At 37.6% G+C, this 18,697-nt stretch overlaps 3 protein-coding genes across 3 annotated transcripts in view; 2 read left to right on the top strand and 1 right to left on the bottom strand.

Annotated features, from left to right (window-relative positions):
- The window catches only part of stk32a (serine/threonine kinase 32A), a 46,967-nt gene extending 45,747 nt beyond the window's left edge, over positions 1-1,220 (bottom strand). The window contains exon 1 of the mRNA XM_055051635.1: positions 943-1,220. The gene's annotated coding sequence lies outside the window, so the exon portion shown is untranslated. The remainder of the gene's footprint in view (positions 1-942) is intronic.
- A 3,682-nt stretch (positions 1,221-4,902) lies between these two features.
- Positions 4,903-8,790, top strand: zmp:0000001268 (CYTL1 domain-containing protein). Its single transcript, XM_055051555.1, has 4 exons — positions 4,903-5,065; positions 5,183-5,227; positions 5,479-5,625; positions 7,214-8,790. Exons 1-4 carry the CDS (start codon positions 4,913-4,915, stop codon positions 7,271-7,273), a joined length of 405 nt encoding a protein of 134 aa, XP_054907530.1. The 5' UTR covers positions 4,903-4,912; the 3' UTR covers positions 7,274-8,790.
- Positions 8,791-10,729: 1,939 nt separating this feature from the next.
- stk10 (serine/threonine kinase 10) overlaps positions 10,730-18,697 on the top strand; it is a 36,313-nt gene continuing 28,345 nt past the window's right edge. The window contains exon 1 of the mRNA XM_055051291.1: positions 10,730-11,218. Coding sequence (XP_054907266.1) covers positions 11,078-11,218 — 141 coding nt within the window. The 5' untranslated portion in view covers positions 10,730-11,077. The remainder of the gene's footprint in view (positions 11,219-18,697) is intronic.

The raw sequence follows: 18,697 nt of genomic DNA on the forward strand, positions 1-18,697 counted from the left end.
TTTCGCAAAAAGGAGTGAATGAACATTGACATTAAATGGTAGGTAGATTTGATGGAGACTTACTGAAAGACTATCAGGGGTTCCACAAGGTTCAGATCTTGGTCCAATATTGTTTTCATCATAGAAAATCAGCTAAGGAATATGAATTTAAAATTAGATTTTATTTTACAGGTTTTGTAACTGTAAAGTGGTCAAGATAAATAATGTTTACTTTTGAATATCTGATATTTATTAACCATGTTATAGCTTGCCATATAACATTATCATTTTTATCTCTCTTGAGCAAATATCAAGTTCTTTAGATTTAATGCAGAAATAGGTCTGGATGTTGTTTAATGTCATTTGGAAATATCAAACCTTTCCTTGCTGTTTGAATGAATAGGTTTACAGTTTTTGCAGGTTGCAGCCTGTCTGATGATGGATTATTTACTCGGATTAGTTCTGACCACCACAGTTGTTATCAACACTCATCGTTTTCTAATTTAGACTGGTAAGTCAAGAAAAACAATCACATATCCTCTTTTATGGTGATGATAATGTTTAAAATGAAGGTTCCAACTTCGGTTCTCAGTAACTGATATATTGAACAGGTTGCATATGGTTATAATTCATTTCTTCGGATTATTAGAACTGTGCTGCAGCTGCCTCGGTCGGGTCTGTATTGCAAACAAGATGTGGGATCTCAATGGGACAAAGTTGAATAAAGAAACCTGGATTAAATGGAATGAGTTGATAATGCAGTCTTTATAGCGGACACATGCAGAATGCGTCAACACCGCACACCGAACATTCTCTCTGAGTTCAATGAAATATTCAAAAACTAGTGCGGGACGCCGCAGTGCTGAGATCCCCGCAGAGGACACAGTGCTCGGAGCCCCTTATCTGATCTGAGAACATGCGCTGAATAGAAAGTACCCCGTGGCAGCAGTGGGGTGCACCTACCTCCTCAATGCTGACAGTTAGTGAGCATGGCACCGCTCCCAGGCGAGCTTGCTGCAGAGAAACCGTAAAGCAACAGTCCAGCTGAAAGCAGTAGTTGTATTCCGGACGATGCTGCACCGGGACACCTGTCACCCGAAAAATGGGTCCGCGCAGCAGGACGTGACTCTCGGGATGCGGCGCTGGAGTGCAATGCGAAATCCCGTGCAGCGTCTCTGAAGGACAAAGGCTGCAAAAACTGGGATTTTTCGGTAGGAGGAGTGCGCCGCACGTTGCTCTGATGCGCGACTGACCTCCACATCGCAGCCTGAGTGAATCGGTTGGCCACCTCCACAGCCGTGCGTCCACAGGGAGGCACGTTTCACTAGACTCCCTGCTGTGGCCGCGGGGCTGAGGTTCCCCCGGGGGGCTCCAAACACATCAACATGAGAGGAACCCCCAATGTGTTTATTCCCAAAGGTTACGTAAATTTCACCTGGTGATGATGTAACATGTCATTCTGAAAATGCCACAATTCATCACCTAAAATAAATGTGACATGACCTTATGAGAAAATGATTTACATCAATAAATAAGTTCTAGGTTGTATTTAGATCTGGTTTTAAGAATGTAAATCACTAATTTATATTGTTTCTACCCTAACATTAAAACATTGTTCCAGTTTATGTGGAGCAACGCATGTTGATAATCCCTTTAGAACAGCGCCCCCTACAGCAAATGCCGGGTTGCCACTTCGCACATGTGCTCTGCTGAAAGTCAATTTTTTTGTAATGTGATGAAAAATCTATTTCCGCAGGAAAAAAAACAATTCAGTGCAACTCTATACAATTATTCTATGTTTCTAAATCATTTTCCATATATAATATAGAACATAGAGTTTTTATTGTGTGAATCTACATCTGATGCTGTTTTTTAGCTTGAACGGGTGAAGTCAGACCCCCGACTCAATACTTTGTGGAACCATCGTTGCTGCAGCTTTAAGTCTTTTGGGGTATCTCTCTTCCTCCGTTAACCTTCTATAATGGAGGTGAACGGATCAGTATGGTGACATCCTTACCATTTGTAGAAGGTAAAGGACAAGTCAGAGTCAACAAATGTAACAGATGGATATGTGTCAATGAACTCTTTCTCATTAGGTTTAGACTAATTGTTCTGTTCCATATTTGCCTTTCATTTCTTTTGTGTAGGGAAGCAAAATAATTTCAGGATCATGCACCAGTGTTTGCAGCACAATAACATACAATCTGATCACAACTCATGCAAGGCTGTCACTGATGTTTGATACACATGGAAATCCTGCATGAATCTTTCAGTTTTTTCATGCACTCCACACGTCTACAACAAGGACTGCAAAAATTAGTACAATGACCCAGAAATAAAATAATTTAATCTCACATAAAACATTGCAGATACTTCTGTCACCTCAGCATTCTGGATGCTTGAATTTGAAAACAAAATTGGTACCATGACAAACCTTTTTATCACTTTGACTAATAATAGTCAAACCACTGAGAAGGTGGTCAGAAATCGTAGAAATTCCATTGCTAAATGGTCTATTGATCCATATTTGTGAAAAAAAATTAAATAAAACAGGACAGAACCATCTCAGCAAAAGTAAAATATATCATCCTGACAGAAGAGAAAGCTTAAAGATCCTCAGTTTTCATATATTTTTCACAGACAAGCAACCATGGAAAGATGTTTGAAAGTAGCTTTAGTTTTCTGTTGCACATAAAGAATTGCACATGAGTCAAATAGGTTCAGTTTTATTCTCATCTGATCTTCTGCTGCCTCAGTAATATAGTATCCAAATGAAATGCAAGTTTGTGGTTTTCACATGTGAAATTTCAAACAGCCTGAACATTTTTGCATTGTCATGCTTCTACTGTATACATTTGAAGCCAGAACTTTTCTTTGCCACATCATAATTTGCCAAGTTTTGGGTCATTTGTTCAGCCCACCATCATCCATTAACTTGTTCTGCCATTAACTACAAACTGTAAAACACATCCATCCATTGTAAGGACTGCACCCTCCCCTCGGTCCCCTGTTAATTCTGTGGGCCAAGGTCAGAAGGAGAATGGCTGAGTGGTGGGACTGGGGGATGAATTATGCTGACGGTGCACACTGCTCAGTTTTTCCCCCTTCTCGCTGTTCAGTCAAGCCAAAGCACACCGTGTGTGTCATCTATCTTTATACAATGAACATCTCAGCATGCTATGAAAAGTGACAAGCATCAATCAAAACCATGCCAGCCCCTTGTTGGGCTTTTGGCAGCATGAGTAGGTATGTTCGTCTTTTGGATGGGATGAGTGATGACTGTGTCATGTTACACCTGCACAGAAAGAAAAGAAAGACACTTACCATGTGGGAGGCCTCAGCCTGTCCCACTGCTGTCCTGTTTTGTAAGTACATAAAGTTATTTTGACCTGGAAAGTGAACTATTGGTTTATCCTATTTAGTTGTTTGATTTTGGGCAAGAACTTTTAACGACAAAAGAAAGCTCTGCAGAAAAGTCTCTTGAAAATCAGCCCCACCTAGTGGATGAAGGTCAAGTCTAAGAAAACAGCAGTTCAGTCTGGACTCTATTTGGCATTGAGCCTTGAGAATATCAGCCTATATTGTTAGAAAGGACTGGTGTTGTAATTTGTCTTTTTTATTTTAGACAATGCAAATGCAGTCATAATAAACAGAAAGTATATTTTAATGAATATACTATTATATATATATATTGAAAGCCTTTTTTTCCATAGCTCTAAAATAAATTAGAAAAAAAATATATTTTGAGATTTTATGATTAAAACTGAGAAATGAGAAAATGTACCTCTAAAATTATTTTTAGCTTCACCTCCAAAGCATAGCTGGCATAACAATATGAATTTTCTGAACTCTGTTGAGTGGGTTTTATTCATGTAACATATTGCAATAAACAAATGTAAAATGTTTTCAAAACTATCATTCACATTTCTTAATACCCTTTGCACAGAGGTCCTGAGACTGTTGATGTTAGCTGGAGTTATTTTTGGAGAGATAAGACAACATTGTTGACTGAAGCATCTGATGTAATAAATATAAGAGACCTTATGATTTACAATACAATATTTCACAAAACAGATACAAAACAGTTTGTTTTTAGTGTCAAATTACAACACATGTAATCCACAAGCAATTTTACAAGACTGATCCAATTATTATCCAATGAAGACTCTGTCCAAATTTAACTTAAATTGTTTGAATTCCAGAACAATCAAATTGTGTTTATTGTACATTGTACAGTCAAATGAAGTTCATTATAAAATGCTTATTGGTAAAAGTCACTTAAGTTGGTCTGACTGCATCAAGTTGTTGACTTGATGTTGACTCAAGCATGTGTTGATCCAGGGGAGGAACCACTTCCTTAAACCACTGTAAACCTGGCTCAGCATGACGGAACCGTCTGCAGTGTAAGAGAGGAAGCAGAACAAACCCCAGCAGAAATAGAACAACAAGACTTTTCATGGCTTTATCTGTTTATGTCCAAAAGCAAAGCAGCGTGCATGACATCAGTTATTTTTACATTTTATTTCCTTTAAAAAAATGCTCAAAAAAATCATATAAAAAATAATGTACCAACAGTATATCACATTGTGATGAGAACAATTTTGACAAAAGAATGCTTACTTTGTTTTGACTATAGCAGCTTTATGAAGTGGTTTTCCAATAATCGTGACAATTACAGTTTACAGTTTACCTATAGTTAAAGTTTCTTCCATTGCCAAAAAGCTGGTTTAAAAATATCTCACTGAGATTCTCCAAGCCAAAATAAGCACTTACTCGTCTTCCACAAAGGATCTTCAAATGCCATACTGTTGCATAATACATTTTGGAGAAAACAAAGAGGGCGTGTTAAAATGTGTCTGCCAGCATACGTGGCTAAATATATGCAGAAAGAATCAGAAAGGAATTCAGTCATCACAGCAGGTTTCTGTGCATCATGTTGATCTTGAAAAAGTTGTTGCTTCTTTTATCCGTGGTGCCGATGGGACTGAGCTACCCTTTCTTCCCACCAACCTGCTACTCCAAGGCTCTCAACATGGCACGGGAGCTCACCCAGATGGCAGCTGACTTGAAGATTGGCTATGAAACCGTGAGTTAGATACTCTGATTTTTAACAGTCTTTGATGTTTAATCTGCTAGAGGTATATTTTTTATTTGTTAATTTATGTCTTAATTTCATGGCTGGATTTTTTACATTTTCCACCAGGGTCACTGTATGGCGCATATGCCAGAACTTTACCTTGATATACATGTAAGTATGATTTACAAATTCTGTAAAACACCATTTAAAAGTCAACATTTTCAAAATGTGCTCAAATCCCTAAATCAATGACTTTAGAAGCTTTACTCTAAGTTTATTTTAAACTTAGAATAAAGTTTGGGATTATCACCCAAATCTTATTCTAAGTTCCTTGGTTGTTTCAACACTTCTGTTGTGTTTTGACAGCAAACCTCAGGTCCTTCAAATAACATATGGGAAATCTTAATTGTTACTCATGACAGAATGCCTGTGTGATGTACAAAATGAGGGACTACATCTCCCTGGTGGAAGACCTGAGACGGCGGCGCTGCGGTTACACCAGAGAAGTGAGGAAGCTGGAAGTCACTCTGCGGCAGCTCTTCATTGTCATGGGAGAGAAATGCCATGGGGTAAGAAAGGCCACAGTCCTTTAGTGGGCATAAACTGTAACAACCATAATGTTTAATTTAGGTATTTCAGATTATGTCCACAGATGCATCTTATTTAGTGTATACCATGATAGATCCCCTGCCATCCCTGCAGCAACCCTCCCTAACCCCGCTAGGGACAAGGGTGTTAGAAAATGGATGGATGGATATAATATGACAGATGATAAATTGTCATTGACATTAAATAATGAATAATAAAATAACATTTAATTACGTGTCAGACGCCTAATTCCTTTGAGAACAGCAACACTGGTGCACACATCCAGCTCCGTATGCTGCAGTAAGGCACCTAAAGTTTGACGGCTTCATAGATGAAAAAAATAAAATAAAAATAAGATAATCTCAACGGTGCTTTAACAAGATCGTGGTTGAGTGCAAATTGAAAATGGTTTAAATAGAGAGGAGATAAGCAACTTGAAAAATGCAAATGGTTGTCCTCAAAAGACCTCTGATCTGCCGTCCACCATCACCCGTGATGTCGCCAGCCGCATGTCGCTCTGCAGGCTTGATTTTGGAAAGAAATTGTGTTTTACAATAAAAAAGCAAATCCAACTAAGTGATTGTTTTTTTGAGAAACTATATATAACAAGAGTTTAACTGATGTGAATGAAAAGTCTGGCTTTAAGTAGTATTTCAATCATGTTTTCTTAAAACCCAAGTAGTCAGGAAACGTGATATTTTATTTTGAAAGTTCAGTCTCTTTCAATCATTCTAAGCCATAACTCATCCCATGTTTTGCATGATTGCCATTTAACTTCCTGAGCAATGAGTCTGTCGCCACAAGTAATGTAACTGCATAAAACTGGAGCTGAACTGCTTATTTAATTTTGCAAAGAAAAATGAGACCCAAGAAAATGACCCTTATCAATCTAAGCTACAGTTTAATACACTTGAGTAAAATTTGAAGGACAGCCTAATGGCATATATGAACACCAAACACAGTTACACTGCATTCCTGCAGGAATGATGACGAAAGTATTGGCAGGAATAAGGTAATATTCTAACTGTGCAAACCAAAATAAGACATTCTGGTTCATTTTGATGGCCAAAAATAACAGCATATATTTGAATATCTGTTTACAGAGAATGCCTGTCACTGCGGCATGACTGGACAGAAAATGAAAAAAAAACGTCTGCAGTTTAGTGGGTCACTCAGTGGGTGCTCTGACAGGATTAGGCACGATTTATGATGCAGTTTATGAGAACTGTGCTGTCCTGTGGGGACGTTTGATCCCACTCACGTGATGAGGAGAGTCACACACATCTAGGTCTGCAGACAGTGTCCCAGTCTGAGCTGACGAGGCCATGGTGTGGCCTTGCAGTAATTGAGGTAAATCACAGAAATTACTGTGATTTCAATTACTACATGGAGTGTAAGAGCCAAAGTGTCTCCTGGGAGGTTGACAAGAACCTTATATCAACTGCTATGTATTATTATACTGAATATTATTGTTTTAACACACAGCAATACACTTCTAAAAGCTTATTATGATCCCACAACTGTCATTAATTAATATTTATATGTCATACCTCTTATGTGTTTTAACAGGACCTGGTGTTTACTATCTATGACTGTGCTGCGCTGGAGCGTCCAAACAATCAGTACTGAAAATCCACCATTCTCATCTGTCAAAGACAGCTTAAAGAAGTGGAAAGGGCAAAGTTTTATGTTTTTCTTTTTACATTGTGTTACATTACACAATATATGAATTTTTTAAGGAATTGTAAGAAAACTGGTGATTTTAAAACAAAAAATGGAATGCTTCTGACTGTTACAATATAACATAAAGCTAACAAAGTTTATTTAAATGTTCTTTTTGCAGTGCCTTGCAAAAGTATCTGTTTTCTTTTACACTATTTTGGATTTTGTCACTTGCAACATGCATGGTTATCAATGTTTTTTTCACAATGAAAATCTAAAATTTGTATTTACATCCAGCATTTCTCTGATCTTCTGTTCAATAACCCAACAACTTCAGGTCCATCAGATAGAGTAAAAGTTATTCTTCATCAGTTTTCATCTCATTTATTTGACATTTATTTGTTTGAAGGATGACCACTTGGGATATAGCATTTCATTTTCAAGGGGATCATTGAGACATAATGGCATATCGTAAGACTGAATGGATTTGAAGGGTCGTTGTTCTGCTTAAAAGCACATGTTTCCCTCAGGAATGCCCCTAATTTGGTTCACATTAATGCTGACCAGCTTTTCTGTCCCTGCTGCAGAAAACATTTACACATTGTGATGCAACCATTATCCTGTTGGACTGTGTCCAGGGTTGTTTGAATCCCCCCATATGAGACACAGAAGATCGCAGTGGCCTATTTAACACGACTTCTACATTTGTGCCCTCAACATTTCTCTCCAGGAGACTTTGAATCATTTGTAGGAGCAAAACTGATGACGGCTCTGATAGGTGATCGTTACTCCTGCAAGCTAAAACCAAATTACGTGCCAACAGTTTTTTGTCCACAAAGCGCCTGTACCCAGTTGGCAAAAATGCATTGTAGCATCCATGTGACAATATTTTATCAAAATTTATATATCTATAAAAAGTCTATGGTATTATTGCTGCATTATTTTTACATCTAAACTAAATAAAACTAAAATCTACTGTTACAGCTAATTGTGGATTCCCCCAAAAGCAGGGACATTGTTTTATAAGTTAGTCAGGATTCAGGTTTATCCAAAACTGTCTTTCTACATTCGATGGTCTTTGGTGTTCTTTAACAGCACAGCTGTGGGTGGACTGGATTTGCTAATGAGATGACCCAGCAATTCAGATGACAAAAATGGTTATGCTTGCTTTTATTTGACAATACCAAATAACAAGGATGAGTAAAAATACGTGTCATGTTTTTAGATTTAATTTGAAAAAATGAAAAAGAAAAAAAGGAAAGAAAACCTTCTCACATCCTTTTCTTTCCACTTCACAACTGTTGGTCTATTAAATAAAACCACCTGAAAAATACAGCCAGATTATGTCTATAACTTGGCACAATTTGAAAAAGTGATAATAATACTTCTACAATGCCTTATAATTACAGTTTATATGATAATTTGTATCAATGTAAGGAGAATGAGAGTTTCTGGGAAAAGAATAAAGTTGCGTTTTTCATGTCCTTTCTTTTTCTTTCCTTTGTTAGTTTGAAATCATCACAACACCTGCCAGAATTTGAAAATACTATGTTGAAGATATGAATATTCCGTGTTTCTTTTTGGCTGTGAATCAATCAGAACTATTAAGGTAAAAAAAAAAAAATCCCTGAAGATGCTTTTAGGAAGTGAAAAATCTCCAGGTTATTTGATGACATCTGGGAGGCCGAGCTGATGTCACAGATGCTGAACAAAGTAAACATGTGGGCTTCAGTGGCAAGAGATCAGTGTGGGCAGGTTAGTGGAAACCTCTGAGGGCCGACTGAACCTGCATGAGCTTGTCTCTTTACTCCAGGCTATTGTCCCCAGAGCAGTGCAGATGAGATGAAGACATATGACCGCGTTGTGTGAACTTTATGCAAAGTCAAAGCATTAGTTAGAAGAGTGAAATGAAACCATGTCTGATTAAAGTAAACCACTAGAGGTGCTGTTTATTCTCAACAAATGGAATTACGTTTCTTAAACCATTCCATCTGCTGAGAGCACTAATGAAAAACATAAGATGGAGCATAAAATCTTCCCTTATTTAGGAACATCCCTATCAATATTAATTTTTATTAGTTCTTTTTATTTAATTGTCTAATTAAATGATTCCTGCTTTCAGTTGGTCACAAAAAGCTTTTAGATCAAATACACTGCTTGGGTGTTAAAGTCTGATGAAACCAAGTTTTTAGTTAGAATGAGAGATTAGACTCACATATATGTGAACAATTATAAAGGAGAACTGATGGCATCATGTTTGTGATGTAATCTCCTGACTTTAGTTACAAGCAGCTCTGCATCTGAACACCAGAGGAAGATAAAACAAAGTTTAGTATATATAGAGCTATGAAAAAGTACAGAATACCTCTTTTTGTTGCACTATTCAAGTAAGGATTTTATTTATTAAGGGAAAGTGGTATCCACATGTGTGAAAAAGTAATCTCCTACATTGCTAAATCATGAATTAACTGGGATTACTGGGATAGTCTGAAATCTTCCCAGGTGTGGCTGCTCTACATTCTTGATTGCATTGACAACTCAACTCAACCAGAAGGTCACGGAACTCTGAACTAACCTAAAACTCCACAGCCCTCACTAAATACAGCGAAGGATGATTCAAAAACAAGACAGAGAAAAAGTGGCAGTCAGTCACAGTGTACTGAGCAAATGGATTTAAAAATGCTGTGATGTTTCAAAAGCTTCAAAAATATGTATTTTTCTAGTTCATGCTTTAATTTTTATCTATTTGTCCTTTTACAAACTTCTGTTCAGGATATGCTCACTGACTTCTTTTTGTTTTTTCAATCACTTTGGATGAAAATATTTACAGTGCAGGTTGAGCAACCGATGCAGCAATACAGTGTGTTATTAAACTACATGCAAACAAGAACATTTAAACGCTTGTTTCGTGGAAAACTCCACCAGATGGCGCTGTTTTACCACGTGGAAGGAAGAAGCGAGTTTGCTGACATGCAGCAGAGTGAAATGAGAAGTGATGAGAAATGAGATCAAGAAATCGAAATATTGAATCAGACATGAGCGAAATTAGCTCTCCTGCCAATCTGACTAATTAATTTTCTTTGAAAACAAAATCTAAATGTGAGTTTTTGGGCTCTAGTATTGTTGCGATATATAAATAACATAAGCCTATACATTTGTATTATGAAACAGCAACACGTTGTCCATTAATTTGTAGATAAATAAACACGTGGATGGCTGTCAAATACAGAGCTACAGGCGTTGACGGGGATGGCTGCGTGCGCAAACCCGGATATGAAGTTTTTTTGCACCATCTGTGCCACACATAGGACGGACGGAAGAACTACATTTCCATGACGCCACTGAAAGAGAGGGCTGTTGCGCAATAAGGTGGGGCTTCGTCTCTCAGTTTGAATCAACAAGTTGCCCGGACAGCTTGACACGCAGAGTCAGAGAGAAACCCACAGCGTGTCCACCGCGCAGCGGCAGCGGCAGGTGGTCACTGGTGCCCTGTTCTTTGATCGCAGTTTGTGAGGCGGATTATTGACATGTTTTCTGCTTAGACCTCGCAGATCTTCGGGAGGAAAATGGATGGAGCAGAATAACTTCTTGAAAAAGCACTCAGTTCTTTTTACTTCTTCTTAAGAAGGCGAAAAGTGAACACAACGCTTCTCTGCGTACTGGCGTGCGTAAAGCTCTCTGTGTAGAGATCCGAGTCAACTTGCGTATTCTTTGATTCGTTCTTTCATCATTTACTTTTTATTTCATTCAAAAAGCGTCACACTGCTAATTATGGCATTCGCAAAGTTTAGTAAAATTATCCTAAAGAAGAAAGTCAAACAGTATGAGCACGTCAACCGAGACGTGAACCCTAATGACATCTGGGAGATAGTTGGAGAGCTGGGAGACGGCGCGTTTGGGAAGGTGTACAAGGTAAGAAACACCTGACTGTGATTCCCTTTTGTTTTGTGTTTTTTATATCCTATCAGTCACGTTTTAAGTTTTGCTGATGTTCCAACAGAGAAAAGGATGTAAGTATTGATCACATTTATTTTGAAGTTGTTTTTGGGTGTGGTGGACTACTCCCTGTCAGATGTGAGATGCTTCACCCTTCAAACTTTTTTCCTTTTTGTAAATGGATAGTTATGTCAAGTATGTTGTTAGTCAGGTAGTCACTCAGCTTTTAAGTAGCTCTGTCCACATGAACAGAACTGGTGCATCACTACGTCATCAGTTTAAAACTTTATTTATTTAAGCACTTTAATCACACAACTAACGCTTGTACTATACAGATTCATTGTGATATATTTTAAGTATTTATATCTGTTGATTTTGATTATTGTGGATAACAACTCATTAAAGTTTAAGTAGAACATTGCATACTATCAAAAAAGGTGTGAATGCATGGGAGACTGCTATTTATTATTTCTCCAAGCACGTGGGCCACAAAAGCAAAACGTAACTGTTGAAGAGCTGGTTTGTTCAGAGTGCTGCATAGCAATGGAAGGTTGGGTGGAAGGAAAACATGTGGGACAAAAAGGTGGTTTTAAGGGAGTTTTGGGGAGATTCAGAAAGACATGTCTTCATCTTTTGCATTCTTTTTATCACGCCCACTCCTGTAGAGACAAGAAATGTCAGCAGTGTCTTAATGTGCAAGGAAGAAAATGAGGAAATAAGTCACAGTTGCCAAAAGTCTTAGCAAATTTAACATTTTATTTTAAAAATCAATTTCAAAAATGTAGAGAAGCACCAAATTCAAGTTGCTTGAGGTCTAGTGTGAAATTCAACTCATGATTTTGGGAGCCATCATTACTACTGATGTGTGTCCACTGTGCTTTGTCAAGTTTAAACTCTGCACTGCCGTACACCAGGCACTTCATCTTCCCTTCTGCTGACTAACCTCATGGATTCATTGATTTGACTTTTTTTCTGCAGGCACTTGGCACCAACCCACACTGCAAAAATTATAAATGGCTGCTTTAAAGACCATGGTATCAATATGCTTGACTGGCCAGCAAACATGCCAAGTGCTAGCAGTGCAGATAAGCTGAAGGCCACTTATTAAATCAACCTGGGTTTCCTGTAACACCTCAGCAGGGCCACAGGCTGTGTTTGGGATTTTATTAACTGCAATCTTTAATTACGAAAACAAACAAATAAGTGCTTCAAGTGTATCACTGTGTTTTTAATCAGTCTGTATACTGATTAAAAACAGTATACCTACTGAATCTACCTACTGAAATGCATTACTTGTATCGGCACCTGTATTCATCCTTTCTACACTCAGTCTTTTCTGTGGTTCCACGGTAAGTCAGCCTAACCAGACAGTGAAAGCCCTTTTCATTAGTTTTGTGCCGCCTTCCAGACCTCAGCAACTGGCAGAGTTTTGGCTTGGAAAACTTATTTAATCTTGACCTGCTGGCATGTCAGTTTGCCTCTGTGAAACGGGGCACAGGCCCTCTGTGTCTGACAGCCCAGTGGAGCACAGTGAATGCCTTTGACACGGCAGAGGCTGCGTTGGAGGAATTCTGTAATGACGAGAAAAGGCACTTTTTTTGTAAGAAAGGAAACACTGCGTGCACATTCAGTTTTTGCTGTATAGGGCGTATGAATCGGAGAAGGTGTGAGGAAGTTAACTGTTTACCATTTTTATTAAAACCCTTTAGACACAAGAACTGGTTTTAGGGTGACATTTGTTTGAGAAAACTGATGACAAACCATTTTAAGACGGTTTTCAGTGCTAAAACTTACAAAAAGTTCACAAACCCACTAAATGAAGAGTAAAGTACCACACTGAAATCCAATCTCTCTCTTATATGTTTATCTTTCTCCATTCAAATTACAATCCTATTCTTTGGCTTCTGTTTGCAATCCTTCTGTGGGTTTCCAAGACAACATCTTCACACCTGCAGCTGTCAGAGGGTGAGGAGGCAGAGTCACCGATCAGATGATGACCAGAGAGGAAGTTGTGGGACACTTTGTCATCTCAGGGACTGATAACTTCCTGTTGCTGCTCCCAAATCTCAGAATTATAGGGTCATGTGTAGGAGAGAAAGGCCTTAATTGGTGAACTGCATGTTTTCCATTAAATACTGTGATAGAGGAAGACTGGTGGCAGGGTTGAGGACTGGTTTTCTCAGACTGTCAGGGGTAGAAGTTAGTTGTGAATGTGTGACCTGTGCTGCTGAAGGCAGAGATGTTTTCTGTTACTGAAACCAAGCAGACATGTTTAACAGCATAATGTGGTTGAGAGTACAGTGTCGTCCCGACACAGATTCTTTAAAAGTTATTGTCACTGCTGGAAAAACAAGAGCCAACTTGCTAAAGAAGAGTGTTAGGGACAAATTAAGTAGAGTGTGCAGGAACTTGTTCATAACGTAAAACACTATCAGTTATCAGATGTATTTCTTAAAGTTTAACATGTTAGTGCAACATGTAAGTTTTCTTTTGTTCGATCCACTATGATGTGTGTAACTGAGTTCAGAGGTCAACAAAAGTATTTTTATATCTGAAGGTCTTTCTTTCTGCAGTCATTTCGGTTTAGCACAATATCTATGTTTGGTTAAATATAAATAAAAGATTTTGGTTGTATAAAGGTCTGCTCTGCCATTTCCCAGTACTTCCCAGTAAGAACAAAATATTTTTTAACTAAAATGGACAATTTCTATGGCTTTAGAACAAAAGATAATAATAATAAAAAACATATCCGCAGAAAGAGCTCTTGCAGTAAAAAACTGAGTATGTATTAAATATATATTCCTGAGCTTCTCAGACTTTGCATTCAAAATTTAGTGTCTTAATATTGCAATTATCCCAAATGATTGTTGGTAATTTCATTTAAAAGGGAATTACTAGCAAATCTTATCATGATAATCATCAAAACCAATAATTATTTCAGCCATGTAGTTTAAGATCATTTCAAAATGCATAAGAGACCAACTTAATATTTGAGAAAACAGATTCAAATCCAAATCATTCATTCATTGTAACTACTAAGAACCCTGAAACAGACTTTATGCCATTTTTGATTCTTATATCATTTATATTGGGACCAGAGATGACGTCACTCTGTGTGTGCTGCACTGCAGCGGAATAAAATTTTACTATCAATTCAAATACAAAAACCAGATGTTTAGAGTTGTCACTGAAAATTATTTTTTAGTATCTTAGTAAAAGGTGTGATTTGCTTGCTTAGCATTGCTAACTGGGAACCTCAGTTTGTGTTCTTTTAGCTGAGACTCTCAAAGGATTGCTGATATTTCCTGTTCTTACGCGACCCAAGATAAAACTGGGAGTCCCCAAAAGGATAAAAATGAGGTACTTTGCTGCAGTAAGTTTCTAGTATTTGCTTAAGTCTCACTCCTTGTTTAGAAATATCAGCCTAAAGTAAAAATTAACATTCATGGAAAAAACTGTTTCAGTTCAAGAAACTTATTCTCACCTTTAGCACTTTTGCTGACTTCATTTGCAAACACTCGTATGATATGGAAAATTTCCATCCAAGTAATTTTTCCAGCAACTTCTGGAAAAATTAAAGTTGAAGGTAATCGATGTCAGTATGACATCGGTATGGTGTGTTCTTTGTCCAGCACTGTGGAAATCTGCAAAATGATCTTTACCAACTTAAATATCTTAGAGTTGTGAAAGTAATGAAGACAAACACTTCTAACCGCAGTATCTTTAGTTATTAGCATAATGATACTATTTTGTTTCCACAGCAGAGAAACGTTATTGAAGTTTGTCTTTATCTGTTGAAATGTGATGAAAAATCAACTACTATCCCCCCTGTGGGTTGTATCTCTTTCTACCCTGTGCTTTTTGGACCACATAGTTCTCACACCTAGAAGGGAACGTTTTCTTCTCAGTATGCTTTCTCGAGTTGTTTTGTGTACGTCTGTCATAAATTATCTATTTTCTTCCAATTTTTTGATGCAATAATAATTTTTCTTCCTCATACTTCCTGTTACTACAAAAATATGTTTATTTTAATGTGTACCTTAATGTGTGAAGCAACAACCCTCCTCCGTCCACCCACCAACTTCCTGGTGCATTTTCACAACATTTTGCAGCTAAAATCAGGTTCAACCTGTTCACATAAGTAACACCAGCAGAATTGGATAATAAAAATCCTCTCTTATATATTTGACACATTGGAAATATTTGTATACCCAGCAAATCAGATGGTAATAAGTCAGGCATGAAACAGAGGAGTTGTACTCATCTTCTCACTAATTAATGAGCCACATGGTGCTGAGCACACTACCCTGCTGCTGCTGCTGCTGCTGCAGCGGCTGCTGCGGCAGCTGCTGGTGAAACGTATCCATAGACACGCCTGCAGGATGTCAGGATACGTTCTTGTCAAATTCCCACCGATCCTCTTGTTTGGAAGAGTAAGAACAGAGCGCGCCAAATCTGAGCTTTAGCTGTGTTTCTGATGTCGACAAGCTGGCACTAAAAAGTTACACTCTAATGATTTAGATGAAAACACTCATTGCTTGAAAAAAACTCAGTTTCAAGACAAAAATGAGACTTGTATGCGTGGTGTCAAAGTATTGCTGGTTGATAAGAATAAAACATCATCTGGACATTGCTACAGAAAAAATACAGTGATGATTTTATCATAGTTCCCCTTTGGAAAAAAAGAAACCAATTTTAAAGATTGTTACAGAAGTTCAAACAGTTTTTTTATGAAAAGGTGGCAAAATACACATTCCACTTCAGTTTGTTGTATTTGTGCCTGAAGAAAAGGAAGAATATTCACCTCTGATACTGTGTTCTCAGTGCTAACCACATTCATCACAAACGCTAAAACATGAGCAAGAGCCAATAGAATCTGCCAGATGCATCACCATTTTCTTTTCTTTGGAATAATAAAATATTGAGTTTTTTCTCTTTCAGCCATGTCAAAACTTCTTTTGACAGGAAGGCTAAGAAAAAACAAGAAGTTTGCTGCTCTTGCATTTTTGGATGTTCCTGCTTTTTACACAGGAATCTGTATTGGTAGACCAATAATATTCCAAACACATTCAATTGACCTCAAAATCCCATTTCTTGAATCATTATAAACATCACTCTTATTTTAAAGACAAAGTTTTTTTTCAGAAGAGGAATGAAATTGTCATCGCTATGATTGTTGGCTACTCTTCAAATGTTTTGTATTATTATGTTATTGTAGAGAACCTGGACGTCCTAAAGACATCATGGGGCTGTTAACTTTGGTAATCTTTCAGTTACAGATGGAACTGCATAAGCAACTTAAAAAAAACATGAATATTTCCTGATAGATCTGCTGTAGAATGAAAGAGAAACCGAACCGAGTGAGTGAGTGAGTGATTGAGTGGGGGTCGAGTCAGATTTCGACATCCTCTTTGTGTGAAGCTTGTGATGCTTCAGAACATGGCCGTACCGTTTAAGTGGTTGTGAGGGTCTTCATTTGTGTTTGAAAGTTTGGGCTTCCCTTGGTCTAATCTCAGTGGAGCAGCTGAACTTCTACAGACTGATAAGAACCCGGCTGTGTGGGTTGGGTGTCAACACGATGGAAGCCCCCATCAGCCATGTGATCACATTATCAAGGTGCTTGGAAAGCAACTTTCCATCGACATCTGGTACTTTAATCATATTGCTAGGAAGCTGTAGGTTCAAGACAGTTGGAGGATTAGCTCCATATTAGCTTCAACACAACTTGTTTTTGTTCCAACACATTTCTGCATTCTTTTCTCCCCACGTTGTCGCCACGCCAGTTTCCTGTCAGACGGTTTGACTGAATAATCTTGCTTTACCTGTCTGAGCTTGAGGTTACACTCTGTAAGTTCGAGCTTGTAATTACTCCAGTGTTTCGCTCTTTACGTGGGCTGTGAGCAGGAAGTGTTGCTCATCTGTCATGAGATTTATGGTTTTAGAACCCCATGGTGTGATGACGGATTAAAATATAGCTGCAGTTTCCTTTAAGCTAGTGAACAAAGTATCATTGTTTCCAGGTGTTGTTTTTTTGTTTGTTTTTGTAATTTGCTGCATCAAGTTTGACTGTGGGGCATTTCTCAATACTGATCAAAACTTTCACATCCTAAAGACAGATTGCTTCATTTCAGGGTGTGTTTTTTTGGTATAAGCCTGAGCCTTGCATTGTGGCATGGTTCACACCCAGGACGCCTGTGAAAGCAAAAAATATGTTCAGATGTAGTCAGCAGCTTGAGTAAGAGAGGAAGAAGAAATATGTGAAACTGTTTTTGTACACTTTAAGCAGTAAGAGTGGCATTTTCTCAAAGAGCCGTAGCAACAGGGCTCAGTGTGTGTTTTAAGGTCGGGGTTAGCCGTGAGATCAGGCATTAAGATTCTGTTTCCTCTTACATCTCAAGGTGAAAGTGACAGTTTGAATGTCTTGAAGCAATATTTGTTTTCTGTAAAGTACTTCTTGAGTAAAACAAGCTGTGTTTAATTCAAGATTAGATATACTTCAATGAAAAAGTAAACAAATGTAATATTTTAGCACAGGAGTTCATTTACAAAGGAACCCTTGAGAATAATCCATCTATTAATTTGATTGTTTATGGGGAATATTGTATTTAATTTAAAATCACTTTAAAATTATGAAGCTTAACAACTTCTATAAATAAATATCACTGAAACATGTTTGTAAAGCAATATTTTCTTTTTGCTCCGTGTTGCTAGGAACTCTAATAATAGAACTTATCAAAGACCAATTTTTCTTGGACAAGAGAATAAACCACGTTAAGTTGGGAAATGGCAACAAATGTATGGTTACTGACTCACAGCTGCAGTCAGAGCCATAGTATCTGCTCAGTCTCCCCCTGCTTGGCAAAACCAGCGTTCATATCGAAGTAAAGCGCGAAACTCAAAGTAATCTGAGAAATGAAATGAAAACACCAACACATTACTGGGTTCATGAACAAACATTAAGCTTTGGAAGAAGCTAAGTGTTCAGTTGTTTGTGAGTCTTTTAGAATCACAATTACATTTTCTGTCTGAGTTTTAGAATAAATACACATTTTCACAAATCTGGTTTAATTTGCATGTTTACTCAGTACGTCCTGAACTATATGAAGGGTTTTTGACTAAAAATGTTGTTTGCATGTGTGGATATTTGGTAGTAAAGCAAAAAAGGAGAACAAAACTCTCCAAATCTCTCACTTGACAAACCGCAGCACCAAGCGGCAACTTGGATTAGAGGCTCCTTGTTGTTGATTTTTATTTAAATCTTTTTATTTTTCAAGGTAAAGCACTTTGTAACATTTGTTTAAAAAAGTGTTATACAAACAGGGTATTATTAATTTTAAGACTTTTAGGCACCTAATTACATGAGATAGTGTATATTTAACAATTATTTTCATTCCTAAACAAAAATGTCAATCAGCAAAGGAAGTTAAAGGAAGTTGTTAAGAGTTGTTGCTTCTT

The sequence above is a fragment of the Poeciliopsis prolifica genome, unplaced genomic scaffold, assembly GCF_027474105.1.
Source record: "Poeciliopsis prolifica strain line A6 unplaced genomic scaffold, Auburn_PproV2 SCAFFOLD033, whole genome shotgun sequence".
In the NCBI taxonomy this organism is placed as follows: Eukaryota; Metazoa; Chordata; class Actinopteri; order Cyprinodontiformes; family Poeciliidae; genus Poeciliopsis; species Poeciliopsis prolifica.